Genomic DNA, 16,793 nt, shown 5'->3' with positions numbered 1-16,793 from the left:
TATGTATGAGGTTGTATGTTTTACTTTCAGAGAAGGTATACTAATAAAAGGAATAGGTATCAGTGAAACATTCCCCGTCCTTATTTTGCTTTGTTTAAGAGACTAGATTTTTATTTTATCAATATCTTTGTGTTTATTTGTCAATTTTTACATCAGAAAGTTAAGATTTAATTTAGACAGACTTTGAATAAATAATGCATGGTTATGTGAAGTCAGAGGGTTTTCTTATGGAGGTAAGTTTAGAAACATTAATACATATTTAATAAATCTTATTAATGGTAATGTTAATAGGAATATCATTCTGTCTTTAGGCTTTTATAGATAATTTTCAAGCAGCAAAACAAGCCTTGGCTGAAGCAACTGTTCAGGCAGCAGGAATGGCTGCTACTGGTGTAAAAGAACTGGCACAAAGGAGTTCTAGATTTGCATTAGATATTCACATCAAAGCCCCAGTTGTGGTTATCCCACAGTCTCCTGTTTCTGAAAATGTTTTCGTTGCTGATTTTGGACTTATCACAATGAAAAATACATTTGTTCAAATATCAGAGAGCCAGAGCTATCCCCCACCTATTATTGACTTGATAACAATAAAGCTGAGTGAAATGAGACTATATAGGTAAGTTTTTTGCAAGTATATTTGAGTACAGTGTAATTTTTTTCTAATTTTTTTTTTTAATTTTTATTGTTGGTTGTTCAAAACATTACATACTGATATATCATATTTCACACTTTGATTCAAGTGGGTTATGAACTCCCATTTTTACCCTGTATACAGATTGCAGAATCACATCAGTTACACATCCATTGATTTACATATTGCCATACTAGTGTCTGTTGTATTCTGCTGCCTTTCCTATCCTCTACTATCCCATCTCCCCTCCCCTCCCTTCCCCTCTTCTCTCTCTAGCCCCTCTACTGTAATTCATTTCTCCCCCTTGTATTTTTTTTCCCTTTCCCCTCACTTCCTCTTGTATGTAATTTTGTATAACCCTGAGGGTCTTCTTCCATTTCCATGCAATTTCCCTTCTCTCTCCCTTTCCCTCCCAAGTCTCATCCCTGTTTAATGTTAATCTTCTTCTCTTGCTCTTCGTCCCTACTCTGTTCTTAGTTACTCTCCTTATGTCAAAGAAGACATTTGGCATTTGTTTTTTAGGGATTGGCTAGCTTCACTTAGCATAATCTGCTCTAATGCCATCCATTTCCCTTCAAATTCTATGATTTTGTTATTTTTTAATGCAGAGTAATACTCCATTGTGTATAAATGCCACATTTTTTTTTTATCCATTCGTCTATTGAAGGGCATCTAGGTTGGTTCCACAGTCTTGCTATTGTGAATTGTGCTGCTATGAACATCGATATAGCAGTGTCCCTGTAGCATGCTCTTTTTAGGTCTTTAGGGAATAGACCGAGAAGGGGAAAAGCTGGGTCAAATGGTGGTTCCATTCCCAGCTTTCCAAGAAATCTCCATACTGCTTTCCAAATTGGCCGCACCAATTTGCAGTCCCACCAGCAATGTACAGGTGTACCCTTTTCCCCACATCCTCGCCAGCACTTGTTGTTGTTTGACTTCATAATGGCTGCCAATCTTACTGGAGTGAGATGGTATCTTAGGGTGGTTTTGATTTGCATTTCTCTGACTGCTAGAGATAGTGAGCATTTTTTCATGTACTTGTTGATTGATTGTATGTCCTCCTCTGAGAAGTGTCTGTTCAGGTCCTTGGCCCATTTGTTGATTGGGTTATTTGTTATCTTATTGTTTAATTTTTTGAGTTCTTTGTATACTCTGGATATTAGGGCTCTATCTGAAGTGAGAGGAGTAAAGATTTGTTCCCAGGATGTAGGCTCCCTATTTACCTCTCTTATTGTTTCTTTTGCTGAGAAAAAACTTTTTAGTTTGAGTAAGTCCCATTTGTTGATTCTAGTTATTAACTCTTGTGCTATGGGTGTCCTATTGAGGAATTTGGAGCCCGACCCCACAGTATGTAGATCGTAGCCAACTTTTTCTTCTATCAGACGGCGTGTCTCTGATTTGATATCAAGCTCCTTGATCCATTTTGAATTAACTTTTGTGCATGGCGAGAGAAAGGGATTCAGTTTCATTTTGTTGCATATGGATTTCTAGTTTTCCCAGCACCATTTGTTGAAGATGCTATCCTTCCTCCATTGCATGCTTTTAGCCCCTTTATCAAATATAAGATAGTTGTAGTTTTGTGGATTGGTTTCTGTGTCCTCTATTCTGTACCATTGGTCCACCCGCCTGTTTTGGTACCAGTACCATGATGTTTTTGTTACTATTGCTCTGTAGTATAGTTTGAAGTCTGGTATCACTATACCGCCTGATTCACACTTCCTGCTTAGCATTGTTTTTGCTATTCTGGGTCTTTTATTTTTCCATATGAATTTCATGATTGCTTTCTCTATTTCTACAAGAAATGCCATTGGGATTTTGATTGGCATTGCATTAAACCTATAGAGAACTTTGGGTAATATCGCCATTTTGATGATGTTAGTTCTGCCTATCCATGAACAGGGTATATTTTTCCATCTTCTAAGATCTTCTTCTATTTCTCTCTTTAGGGTTCTGTAGTTTTCATTGTATAAGTCTTTCTACATTAAAGACTTTGGTAGCTTAAATTGTTTGCAGTGGGATTGTAGTTTATTTTAACTATACTTCATTTTGTGATTCTCTCTCCCTCAAATATTTTTGGGAATATCAATTATAGTCTTTTAAAAATTGTTTTGTATTGGAAGTGCTACAGCTAGTTGAATTCAAGTGACACTGAATTCTTTTTTTTAATTTATTTTTATTAGTTCTAATCAGTTATCCATGAAAGCAGAAAGCTTTTTGATTCATTGTATTCAAAAATAGAGCACAACTTTTTATTTCTCTGGTTGTACACGATGTAGAGTCATACCACATGTGCAGTCATACATGTACCTAGGGTATTGGTGTTCATATCATTCCGTCATCTTTCCTGCCCCCATGCCCACCACCCTTTTCCTCCTTCCCCTTGGCCCTATCAAAATTTGTACATTCTTTTCACAGCACCCCCCTATTATGGATCAGCATTCACTTACCAGAAGAAATACTCGGCCTTTGGTTTTTAAGGATTGGCTTACTTCACTTAATATGATATTCTCCCACTCCACCCATTTACCTCAAATGCCATAATTTTATTCTCTTTTAATGCCGAGTAATATTCCATTGTGTATATATACCACAGTTTCTTTATCCATTCATCTGTTGAAGGGCATCTAGGTTGGTTTCACTGTTTAGCTGTTGAGTGACACTGAATTCTTGACAAGCTGGTGTGACTTAAGGTTAGGGGGCCAGGATTCTATTGAATGAGGGTCATGCTAATGAATAATGGTGATGGAAGCTATTAAAGACAAGAGGGTAGTGATAATGTGAAAGGATATAGAGGCATATATAGATTGGAGATTCAATAATATCAGTCTTAAAAAATAAGAACTATTTGTTGATGTATTATAGCGTGAGTAAAAGTGGTAAACCTGGGTCTTGTTATTCTTAAAGGAACAGTGAGAGATGGGAGGCATCATCACAAACTAAGAAAAATTATTTCTCTTACCCTGAGATAGGCAGGTTATTGGAGAAAAACTGACATCTGTTTATAGAACTTCTTGGAAAGCCGTGTTTCGGTTAAGATAAGAAATGAATGATATAGTTAGTGAAGACAGTTGGAAAATGTTGAATGATTTGTTATCTAAGTCCAGGGATTTTGGAAATTACAGGAAAATACTAAGATAAGAGATTTCTGTTTTATTAGTAGGCTATAATATGCATTAATACCTTGAAGTTTCAAGTGGTTCAGTAACCTGGAGAGTTTGAAATGTAAGTTTCCATTGCTAAAATAGAATATTTATACTTTCATTTCATCATGTATTGTTTGTTTTAAAGAAATGGTAGATGTAAATGAGGTGTGAATCTATTGGTAAAATAGATTGCTTGTGTTTAACAAGAGTCCACAATTGTCTGTAATAATCATAATATTTATTATTTTATCTCCAAAATTGTTAATTTTATTGATAATGAGCATAAAAGATTGTTAACAATCTCTTGAATATCCCAAAATAACTGCTAACAATTTGGTCTTTTTGTTACAGTTCATTTTATTTGCATTTATATTTAACTTCAGTAAAATTAGGATTATATTGTGTGGCTTGTGTTGTAAATTGCTTTTTTCTAACAACAGGCTGTATTTTTTCATGTTTTTATTTTGAATGCATAATTTTTTCTTAATAGTTTATTACTTAGTTTTTAAAAATAAATTTTGTTAGGAATTTAAATTGATTCAATTTCTTTTTGATATTATAACACTATAATGATGATTGTTTTTTTGTTTGTTTATCAGTACTGATATGATCATCTTCTTTACTTTTTTTTGGACAATTCATTTCTGTAGGTTGAATTCTTACAAATAGAATTGTTCAACTAGAGTATAACCACTTTTTCCTGAAATAACTTTTAAAAAGTAATTGGTTTGTGAAAATACAGTTTAGTTACTATTTTTCTCCACATAAGCAAGGACAACAAGTTCTTTATATTGTTGTATATATCTTAATCCAATTTCTTGAATACAGTTTAGCAAATATTTATTAATTATATTACTTATGCCAATAATCTGAACTAATACTAGTAACACAACAAAGAATAAGATAACATAGTCCAGTGCCTTCCCATGAAGTTTTCACTATAATTGAAATTCATAAGTGGACTGTATACACTAAAATGCATTATATGAAATACTTTGATAGAAAAAGTTCAAAGAACTTGTAGGCACACATAGCCAAATTATCTAGCCCCAAGATATAGAGTAATATTAACACAAAAGATTTTTCCAGAGGAAATAATGTTTTAATTTAGTATTTATGTTTCTTATAGTTTATTTACTCAAATATTTTGAAGGCTATGATCCAAGTATTTATTACAGTGAAGAACTAGAAATAACATATTTTTCATGATAGAAGGCTGATTAAATGACTTAGGACTTAGCTCTATGTTATGATATGTAGCCATTAAAGTTGAATATGCAGTATTACCTTATAGAGTTTTTAGATTCCTTATTTTATTACAGTTAAGTAGAAGATTGCAAGCATGCATGCATGGATAAGTATAATGCCACTCTGTATTCCATTCATCAATTGGTTTGATAACTAGACATTCTGAGAGATCCTTGATGATTCCCATATTTCTTTCCCATTGTATAAACAATAGCTAAAATTACAGTAGTATCCTGATATTCTAATTTAAGGATTTGCTGTCAGTTAAACTATAAATACATTACTAATTGTTTGAGATTGTCACTTGAAGATACAATAGGAAGCTTCTATGGTCATATTGTCCTTGAAGGGTGTTTTAGTCAGCTTTTTTGTTACTTATCACAAGGCCTGATAAGAAACATGAAAAAATTTATTTGGGGCTCCTGGTTTCAGAGGTCTATGTTCATAGATGGCTGACTCCATTGCTTTAGGCTTGAAATGAGGCAAAAGATTATGGCTGAGATATGGAGGAGGAAACAGCTCAGGACACGGCAATCAAGATGCAGAGAGAGAGAGCTCTGCTCAACAGGGACAAAATATAAATCCCAAAGGCATGTCCCCAGTGACCTGCCTCCTCTAGCCATGCCTTACTATCTTCAGATACAACCCATTTAATTTCTGTCATTGAACCCAGTTAATCCTTTTTAGTGGATTAATCCACTGACTGGATCACAACTCTCATAATCTAATCATTTCACCTCTGAACCTTCTTGCATTTTCTTACATGTGAGCTTTGAGGTACACTTCATATCTAACAAAGGAATTCAGTGACCTGATCTTTTCTTGATTCTTGAGCATCAATCCTACTTTTATCAGTACTTGGAAAACCAAATATGGTTCAGCTTTATATAAAATTGTACATACTCAGCTATTTTGATCCATAGAAATAGAAATTTCATATGGTACAACTTTATTTCTTTTTAAAGTAAGGAAATATGCAGTATTCTGCTACATATCTGAATCAGTGTAGTAAAATGTTTTTATAATGAGGTTTTATGTAATGGTTGTTTACTGATTATATAGAGATAGTTCTGGATTTGGAATACAGCGAGTATTTTTTGTCACTTTTTACCACATTGTAAAATGCTATTTAAGAAATTAATTTATCAGATAAAGTCACCTTTGTTTCTATAGGGACAGAACATCTCTCATGTTGATATGTAAAATGTAGCCCAACAGAGTTTCTTCATACCCAAAATTTATTGATTTCTCTTTTATATAGAAGTTTATATAAGTTAATCTTTGTCCCTCCACCCTCATCTGACTATATATGAAACAGTTCATAGAAATTTTGTTTCTACTTACAGGTCTCAGTATTTTAATGATGCATACCAGGAAGTACTGGACCTATTACTGCCATTAAATCTTGAAGTGGTTGTTGAGCGAAATATGTCCTGGGAATGGTACCAAGAAGTTCCTTGTTTTAATGTAAATGCTCAGCTAAAACCTATGGAGGTAACATTCTGGTTGCTCTTTGATTTCTGTTTTTGTTTTTGTTGTTGTTGTTTTTCATGGGAAATGTTGCTTTGGAGTATAAGAACTTTTTTGGGTAGAATTTTTATATAATCAGTTCGGTCAGAAGGGAAATTGTGACTTATTAGTCTAGAATTTTTTAATATTCTCCGTTTGCTCTTTTAACAGATACTCTAAGGATTTGCTGCCAGTTAAAATATAAATACAAAGGAGTACTTACTGTGTGTGAAGCCTTGTGTTAGGTGCTGGAGATATAGTGACAAAGAAGATATGACATTTTACTTCATGTAACTTACAAGTCTAAGGCAGTGGTTGGTGGTGATGGTGATCTGGAATAAATATGCACTAGTTAGATAGTAAAAAGTGAATGGACACGTATTTAAAATAGTTATAAATTGTGATAAATTCCATGAAGGAAACAGTCAATTAGTTGTATTCATGGAGAATTTAGTGGACAGGTCTAGGCTGGAAATATTATTTGATAAGTTATCAGCATATAATATTTAAAACTATGGTAAAATATGAAATAACCTGTAAAAAAAAAAGTTAAAGGAAGAGAATGTCTAGAGGAGTGGGGAGGTTGAAGGTGAAAATGGTAAATGTTGTCATCACCTTAGTTATAGCTTTGTTCATTGACATTACTTTGCAGATCTCTAACACACCACCCACAAGTCCTTATTTTTCCCTTCTGACAGGATTGAAGTCAAAACTATTATCACATGCTTTACTGAAGTGGCAGCAACATATACTCTGTTTATTCTTAAAGAAATCTACTTAGATCCTTCCCCGCCTTCCATCCCCAGTTTTCCTTTCTATTTCTCTATAAAATTTTATTCAAAAAGAGAAAACCATCATGTTTGAGATTTCAGACTTTTTAAGTCAAAATTATATACAGTGTTTAAAATGTGATGGTGTCAACTGAGAGTCTTTAAGCTTTTAGTAAGTAAGGTAATATGAATGCGTTAACTTATAGGGTTGGGGATGAATGGTGTCTTCAGATAAATTTTTGAAATATTTAAATTCTCTTTATATTGGTAAGAGAACAGATAGAAACTTAAAAAACATAAATAGCATATTCTACCCAGAATGCAGGGAGATCCACATCCCACTATGTTATTAGGCAGATTTTCGTGTGGCAACAGATTTTGTTTTCGCTCACTGTTCTCAGGAGACTTCATGCAGAATATTCATGTGATGCTGCAGATCACCTGCAAATACCTGGGTGCCTTCTGGGGCAGATTCACTAGGAGGAAGTTCAGTCTTCCCCTACCCTGATTCACCTGAACAATTAGCAAGTATTGCCGTAGCTCACTCCACAGCCCACATATTTTATCCCTTTTGGACCTCATGTTTATACCCTAGGACCTTATTCTCTGTCAGAAGCTGGAATGAAGTAATTTAGACTCATGTATGCAGACCAAGTGCAACAACTTTTGATTTCTGCCTGCCCTGACTTGTAGGAGCCATATATCAGCGGTCTTGCAATCCTTACAATTCTTCTAGCTTCTTCCAGTGAGCTGCTGTCTAGATTGAAGAGTTAGGATTAAAAATCAGTATTTGAGGGGAATTCATTGTACTGTACTAATTGAAAGAAATGATTTAAAAGTTCTAACATTTAATTTCAGCTAACTAATTTATATGAACATATTATTTTTGCAATGCTTGCACCATAATGAGCACAAAATAGTGTCATGAGTAAAAAGAGAATGAATGAAAGTTTTTAAAAAAACATAGGTAGCATGAATAAAGTATATATGGACTTTATCTTAAAAACTAGATGAAGTACAGTCAAAGGAAGCCTGATTTCAATACAATTGTAAAATTTTGTGTAATTAAAATCCCTTTAGCTTTTTACAACCAGAAATAAAAACAGTTTTGACAAGTTCAGAATTAAGTCACAATTTCGCAATTAAAAAAACTGTCTTGATCACATACATCAATTTAAAATTCATTTTTTTAAATATATAAATGCTGTTACTTTATTCATGGTTCTCCAAAGAAATAAATAATAGGAATGGTGTGGTAGGGGTAAAAGGGAGAGATTTAGCTTAAGAAATTGGTACATATGATGTGGAGGCTAACAAGTTCAAAAGGTACAAGGTAGGCCAATACAAGGCACAGGAAAATGTTGATGTTGCAGCAGTCTTAAGGTAGCCTGCAGCAAAATTCTTGCTTGAAAGGGGTCAGTCTTCTTTCTAGGGAATGCATTCAACTGATTGGATGAGGCCAACTCTGTCATGGAAAGGAGTCTCATTTGCTCAAAATCTACTGATTTAAATGTTAATCTCATCAAACAAAAAACTTTAGAAGAATGTCTAGAATAATATTTGACAAGATATTTAGCTACTGCGAACCAAACTAATGAAACATACCATACCTTTGTGTGTACATACAATTAACCACTATATCTCTCATGATAGGTCTTATGGTGTTGGTATAGGCTAATTTCAAAACAAGTGGGGTTTGAAGTTAACTGTGAGAGAGTTATTGAAGTTTATGTGAACTTAAGCATTTTACTTAACTGTTTAGGTTTATTTTCTTATAAAATCAGGATTATATTTCACATACTTAAGACTTTTGTGAGATTGAAATAAAATAATTCATGCAAAACACATTATATATTTCATCACACAAATATACTGTTATTTTGGCTGTTCTATCTTTTATAAAATAGATGATTAATAATCAAAAGTGTCCAAAGTATTGGATAACTACTGACCAATGAAAGTTCATTTTAAAGGTTTAAAATTACTGGATTATTTGGCACATTCATAACAAGTAGTTCACTGCCAGTAGTTATCTAATTTAGTTGTGTATTTCACAAATTCCTAAAGATCACATGGCATTTAGAAAACTGAATGTTCTTATGCATTAAAATTTTAATCTAAATTTCAGTTAGAGAGCTAAAATTAAATAAGTTTTTCATTTTTCTTACATGAGAATTTTAAGGGAAGGATATAGGGGTATTAAAAAGAACAAATCTTTTTTTTGTTGTTGTTATACCAATACCGAGACCCTCAAATAACTCTCAGACCACACATTGCCATTCCAATTAAGCTTTTATTGCTGGCCACCAGCAGACACTCTAACTCTCTAAAAGCGAGATGGTCAGAGTGACGCGCCTACCTTCAGTTGGCCTCATATTTAAGCCAAAAACAAAAACAAAAAACCCACAAAAGGGACGTTTGAGGGTTTAGCCAATATAAGCAAGAAAGTACAGAAGCTGAATTGTGCAGTTAATGAGACAGTATAATGGGTACTTTGGTATTTCCCACAAGACTTTCCAGTTGGCATAGCAGCAAGCAAGCAGAAAGGAAGTGGGTCAAAATGATCCTAGTTGAGTACAAGTTAGAGAATGGTTACTAAAGTCTAGACAGTTAATCTCTGACAAGGTACGTTGCCCTAGAAATATAGAAAGCAAAGAGAACAATTTTACATTGTATAAGAATTGCTAGGTAACTGTTGATGGGTACAGAGTTGGGGCTTTCCCATGGGAGAAGCATTTCTTACATGATATGGAGTCTCAGGGTAAAATGGAGTCTGTTTGGTCATTGCCTTACCCTGGCCCATAACATTTTTCCTTGTATTTTCTTTTTTTATTTTCCTAAATTATTTTTTTAAATAGTTTATTCTTAGTCAAGAAGATATGACTACTATTTTTAAAACATTATATGGCAACTTATGGTATGAAGATGTTAATGCCTCATCTGCTAGTGTGAAAGACCACTCTGGCAATTCTAATGGAGTAGCTAATGCTTCATACCATTCAGGAGGTAAGTTAACCTTAAATTGGTTCCCCCTTTTCATGCTTTCTGTCCTCTCTCTATTTATTCTTCCCCTCCTCTCCTTTGTCCCCTGCCCCATCTCCCTCTTTTCTCCTTTCTTCTATTCCTTTTTTCCTTTCTCCTCTCTTTCTTTCCTTTCCCTTTCTCTTTCTTCTTCTCATAGGATTAATAAATCTCTTTCTAATGCTCTAATTCCATTTAGACATTCATAAATTATCTCTTTTATTAATCATTCTGTTGATATTTATCCTTTGAATTAAAATTCCTAGTTCTGTTTTGTTACTTTTTTCTCAACTTTCCTATAGGTCCTTCCATCTGCTTGCAACCCTCTTCCTTATCCTTATAATAGTATACAATGGTATTAGGAATATCAAAATATTATGAGTGTATATAGAAAGATGATCATTGTAGATGATGGGTTTTAACATATGTTTTCAAGATAAATGGCTGAAAAATAGGATAGAAGGAATCATAACTTAGAAAGTTGTTTTCCAGTGTTAGATCCAAAGTGCTATGTGGAATATAGCTGGGTGCTAAGTTCAGTACTAGCGTGTGAAAAATTGGGTTAGTTAGGAATGCTAAGATGATTTTGATGCAGAATAATGAAGTGTTATCCTCATTGTACAATTTGGAGATCCCCAAACCTACCTACCATAAAGTAAAACCTACTAATCCATGATGTCTACATTTTCAAAGCCCTGAGGTATTATATAGCTTTACCACTTGGAGAATCCTTACACAAAAATAACCTTACATTTACAGCAATACTGGAAACCCATCCTTACTATCTAATCAACACAGTCCTTTATTGTTAAACATAAATGGTCAGATTTGAGGAAAATCACAAGAGCACAAGCATGAAAGAAACAATAAATACATTAGTGTTTTCTAAAATAAACAAATAATTGAACAGTATATACTTATAGTGCAGAAGTGTAGCATACTAAATTTTGCATAATTGAGCCACTGTTAGCAACTCTCTAAAATAAAGAAATTCTCTTCTCTCACATTCTATTTTAGAGAGTTGCTTTATCGAAACTGTAGCAGCAGAGGTAGTATCATAATAAACTACAAATCCCCAAAAACACAGGGATGAAAAAGTGTTGCTTCAGTTCAGAAAGCCCAATTCCAGAATAATAGATACTGCAGGGGAAATATCTGAGAGAATGAAAGCTTCCAAATAGGTATTAAACTCTGTATTTAAGTAGAATATCAAGTCAACTCTTATAAAGAATCTACCAGATTTTAAGCAGCTTGAGTAAACTATGTCTCCCCATATAAAAAAAATTTCCTTTTTTTAACTATCAGAACCAAAAATGGTAAGATTTTAAAAGTTACGAGAAAAAAAGAAACAGGCTGCCTACTAAGGGACTAGATTATTGATTGTGTGTGTGTGCAGGGGTGTATTGCTTTTGCATTATCAGTAGAACTTGATAAGATGGGAATCTGGATAATAGGTGAAAATAGAGCAATATTTCAGAATTCTGAGAAAAGTGATTTTAAAGCTAGGATTCTGTATATGGCCAAACCATCATCTAAAATGTGAAAACAAAAGAATTCTTAGATTTTTCATTGATTAAAGTGTACTCTGGGCTGGGGTTCTGACTCAGTGGTAGAGCACTCTCCTCCTACTCTGGATTGGAACCTTAGTACCACATAAAAATAAATAAGTGAAATAAAGGTATTGTGTCCAACTATAACTAAAAAATACAGATTAAAAAAAATGTACTCAAACTCCCAAATATCCACACCTAAAAAATTGAGTTTAAAAATATGTTCCAGCAAGGTAAACTAGGAATCAGAAAGTGGAAAATATCAAACAATAATGGTTCTACCCAGGAGTGCATTTTAAAGAAATCCCAAAATTATATATGTGACTAGGCTGGAAGTACTTGGTTTTCATTAAAAAGGAACCAAGACTATTTAATGAACAAAAAAAATAGAAAAGAAGAAGAAGAAAATTTAGGTAGAATTATGTCCTATATCCTAAGAAAAGTAGCATAAATTGTACATAATTTGTGTGATGAGGACTTAACTATATTTTATAAGTGGCATAGAGAGAATGGTAAGTTTTCTGTTTTTAAGAAAGAAATCTGTATATTGTAATGCAGAAATACAGTGTGCTGAATTTTCCATGATTTTTTAGCTACTGTTAGAATGGGAAAGAAGAATTTTCATTTTTGAGAGATGCACCAGTGTAGCTAAAGTTCCAGAGGCAGTATTATAATAAACTATAAATCTCTTCACTGAAAAATATTACATAGTCCAACAACACATGAAAGACTATGTAGGTGCCAAACCATTTGTAGATGACCTTCTTCTGGGTTAGGATTTCTTACCTAGCAGAGCAGCTCCCTTGCTGTGACCTATTAAAAGTTAGCTCTTGGTATAAAGGTTTGGAGGGCAAGGGAAGACAGAGAAAGAGTATATAAATAAGCAAATGTTATTAACCATAATAATAAGGAAGTAAAGACAGAACTAATTAAATCTGGAGAGGAAGATGTGACAGGTGAATGAAATAATATATAAATAATCGGAATTATGAAGATAATATCTAAAATTGATGGCACAAGAAATAAAGGTTAGAATATATTGTTATTTTAATAATTTTCTTCTGGAAATTTTTATACCTATGTCATTTGAACTGAATAATGATCAACATAAAATATGAAAAAATTTGTGAACTGCAACTTAAGCAATGCTGAAAGAAATTTGTAGCTATAAAGAATTATATTAGTCTACTAGACTATTATAATAGACTTACAATGCCAAATGTTGATGGAGAAAATGGAATTGCTAAAACTTTCACATATGACCTGTAGGAATATGAAGTAGTATAACCAGTTTGACAAAGAGTTTGCCAGTTAATATACACCTACCTATAATAGAGTAACTCCACACTTAGGTATTTAACCCCACCCTATTCCAAAATAAGTGTGTATATACACAAAATGATTTATTCATAGAAGTCCAAATCTAAAAATAATCCAAATGTTTTTCAATAGGTGAATGAATAAACTGTTTTCAGAGTGCATGATTACTTCCATAAGTGAACTACTGATGCATGTAGTAACATAAATAAATCTCAGAAACATTATGTTCACTGAAAGAAGCCAACCATGAAATGGTACAATCTGTATTATTCCATTGAAATAGAATTTAGGCACAGACAAAATTAATCCATGATGATTGAAATTAGAATGGTAGGGATGTTGGAATTTGACTGGAAAGATCAATTAAAGAGACTTTCGCGGGGGGGGGGGGATTTAAATGTTCCATATGTTGGGGGGTTGGTTACATGGATGTATACATTTATGAAGTCTCATTAAGTTGTTCGGATAGGATTCATTTATTTCATTTTATGTAAATATTATCTTAATTAGAAATAAATTACCTGGAATGTTGATCTTGTCTCTTGAGTTGGGTTGAATGAGAATTAGGAATTGATGTGTTTTCCTTATAAACCCATTTAATATATATCATATACATATAACATTCTCATTAAAATTTAAATGTAGGAAACACAATATTTGAGTCCTGATTAGTGGAACAATTTTTAAAATAACATCTAATGTATCTTATTTGGTCTTATTTTTTAAAAGTAAAATTTCAATATTAAACTATGTGACAGGTGCTTTATTTACTTATTGTTAAGCACTTTAGTATACATTTTACACATGCTGATTTACTTAATCTTCAAAACAAACCCTGTGGTTAGTTTTATTATTCCCAAATTATAAAAGTAGAAATGGAAGCATTGATAGAAAACAGGAGTGCTGAGTGTTTAATATTCCCAAATTATTATGCAAAGAATCCCAAGCCAGAAATTCTATATGTGAATTTCTAATATTTTTAATTTTCTTGAATAACATCTTAATTTGTTGAATCTATTTCATGGTTGTTCTAATAAGCTACTTTTCATATTTTTTTCTCTTACTCAATAATTTTTCAAGGAGCAACTATGGTAACAGCTGCTGTTGTAGAAGTACATTCACATGCTTCTCAAGACAACACTAAATATGAGTTTCAAAACTGATTATCTCACCATGGTACTGTATAGTCCAGGTCCTGAACAGGTAAGTTGAGGAAGAAAAGAAAATACATTTTATTGTGAAAAATTATATATGTGAATGTTTATCAGTAATGCTTGTTCATATTCTGTGTGTATTTTGTAGTGTTCTTCTGAAGAAATGGTTGATCTTTTCACTTTAAATTGACAATAATTTTGACCATTTCCATTTTTAATTAGCTATTACTTTTATATAACTAATAATGTGAAAAATAAATTATTTTTGGCATTTTATTGGAGAGTCCTTTGAAAATATAGAATTTTGGAGCAGAGGTTATATATAGCTCAGCAGTAAAGTACATACTCAACATGTGCAAAGCCCTGGAATTAGCCCCTGCATCACTCCCGAAATTAGAGAATTTTGATATTTCAGATAAGCAGATATAATAATTTCTAGTAGTTTATATCATAAAGTATACTTTAAACCTATTTTTGTATAATTTTCAGATTTCTGTTTGGATTTCTTATTCCACAGGAGGCTTTTACAGATGTTCGTGATCCTTCTCTGAAACTTGCTGAATTCAAGTTGGAAAATATTACAAGTAATTTAAAAATGTATACAGATGAATCAATATTTTCTTCTTTCTCATTAAGAAACTGTATTTTAGATGATAAAAGACCTCACATCAAGAAAGCAACTCCTAGGTATGTATTATAATAGCATTCTGAATTTTTACCTTAGAAATTGTTGGTATATTGTATAGAGCATACCTTTAGGATTACATTTTAACTTTCTGTTTACATCTTAGGATCTTCAGAGCTTCAGTTCAGTCAAGTCATGATATTCATGTTACATTTGAAATGTTCTGGTTTAGTTATATGCTCTTACTAGACAGTTGATAGATTCATTGAATAAATAAAAATAAATGGGAAAAAGCATGCTGACTTTCAAAAATGATAATTTCTTAAACATGAAGTTTCTAATTTATGAAGTATTTATGCTCCAGAAGTTTAAAGGTCTGTTATTTATAGCACTTTGTGGGTCTTCCTAGGAGACATGACTTCAGAGTGCTTATTTGTTCTTAGTAAAAGAATAAGAGGCCTTAAAGTTTTAATTGGTGTATTTGGTTATTTGTAAATTACTCATACATAGGCATTGTTATTGTGTTTTTCAGAATGATAGGACTGACAGTTGGGTTTGACAAAAAGGACATGATGGATGTTAAGTTTAGGAAAATCAGAGATGGTTCTGTGACTGATGCAGTCTTTCAAGTGTGGAATTCCTGCTGACAGTTGCAAATGTCTTTTTGGAGGCATACACAGCAGGGTCTATTACAGAGACCAATGTTCAAGCATGGACTTCTAAAGAAGGTTAGTTACCAGTTAAAATATTTAATATCTTTACTTTTGAAATACTATAATAGCACTTATCTTGGTTAGCCATTTAGATGATCAGAGTAAATGCAGAAATAAATTAAAATCTTTATTGTTCAGAGTAGGAGGAAACCCTTAATGTGTTTTCTGAGAGTATATGCAGTTTGTATTTTTTTTGACAGTGCAAATATATATTGGGTTAAAAAATTATGAGACCTACATTGGAATAAGTAATTTGCTTATCTACAGGCAACAATATGAACAAATTAAGTTGCCGAAAGAAAACAAGTAGGGAGAATAAGAACCAACCACATCTTTTTGGGATCAAAGATAATATCTTAATTTAATATATTTGTGTTTTATTCTGTTCTGTTGATAAATAGCTTTTACATATAATTTTTATATTTTTTAACATATTTCATGTAGTAGAAAGAGTATCAGGTTGAGATTTGGAATCTAGATTAGGTTCCAGTTGTGCCCTTAAATAGTAAAGATTTTGTCCCACAGTTGTTAGTGTTTCTCCAAGTCATGAGAGAATTGGAGCTTGAATGAGCATGTACTTAGTATGCATGAGTCCATTGGTTTAATCTTCAGTGCCACCAAAAACAAACAAAAAAACAAAGAGAAATTTTGAGTAGATTATTTTCGGATCTATGATTCTTTTATTTTCCTTTTGTACTTAGAGAAACATGTTTTTCTCATAAATAATCAAATACTTATAAGTAATACTTATATAACAAATACATATATATTTAAGATGTTGAATTATTATTTTTATTTTAGCACCTGTACAGGAATCAGAGAAATGGGAAGTTAATATTCTTATTAAAAACCCTGAAATTGTGTTTGTGGCTGACATGCCAAAAAATGATGCTCCTGCCTTGGTCATTACAACACAATGTGAAATTTGCTGTAAAGGTGACAGTAAAAATAGTACAATAACTGCTGCTATTAAAGATCTCCAAATCAGAGCATGCCCATTTCTTCCAGCCAAGAGAAAAGGCAAAATCACTACTGTGAGTTTACTAACTAATTATTTGCTTAATTGTAACTGATTTAATATATAATATATATCATTTTTAGGAGTGAAA

General features: G+C 32.6%; 1 protein-coding gene across 1 annotated transcript in view; it reads left to right on the top strand.

Annotated features, from left to right (window-relative positions):
* Vps13a (vacuolar protein sorting 13 homolog A) overlaps positions 1–16,793 on the top strand; it is a gene marked incomplete at its 3' end in the record, with an annotated part of 156,256 nt that overhangs the window by 107,327 nt on the left and 32,136 nt on the right. Inside the window, 9 exon segments of the mRNA XM_046459403.2 lie at positions 312–616; positions 6,369–6,516; positions 10,160–10,307; positions 14,273–14,312; positions 14,314–14,395; positions 14,864–15,033; positions 15,504–15,598; positions 15,601–15,699; positions 16,486–16,718. Of these exon segments, the coding sequence (XP_046315359.1) occupies positions 312–616; positions 6,369–6,516; positions 10,160–10,307; positions 14,273–14,312; positions 14,314–14,395; positions 14,864–15,033; positions 15,504–15,598; positions 15,601–15,699; positions 16,486–16,718 (1,320 nt within the window).

The sequence above is a fragment of the Marmota monax genome, unplaced genomic scaffold, assembly GCF_021218885.2.
Source record: "Marmota monax isolate L192 unplaced genomic scaffold, Marmota_monax_Labrador192_F-V1.1 WCK01_AAM20220418_F8-fsc00059, whole genome shotgun sequence".
NCBI classification, from domain to species: Eukaryota; Metazoa; Chordata; class Mammalia; order Rodentia; family Sciuridae; genus Marmota; species Marmota monax.
The sequence above is the reverse complement of the archived record's forward strand: the minus strand, read 5'-3'. Positions and strand labels throughout refer to the sequence as shown.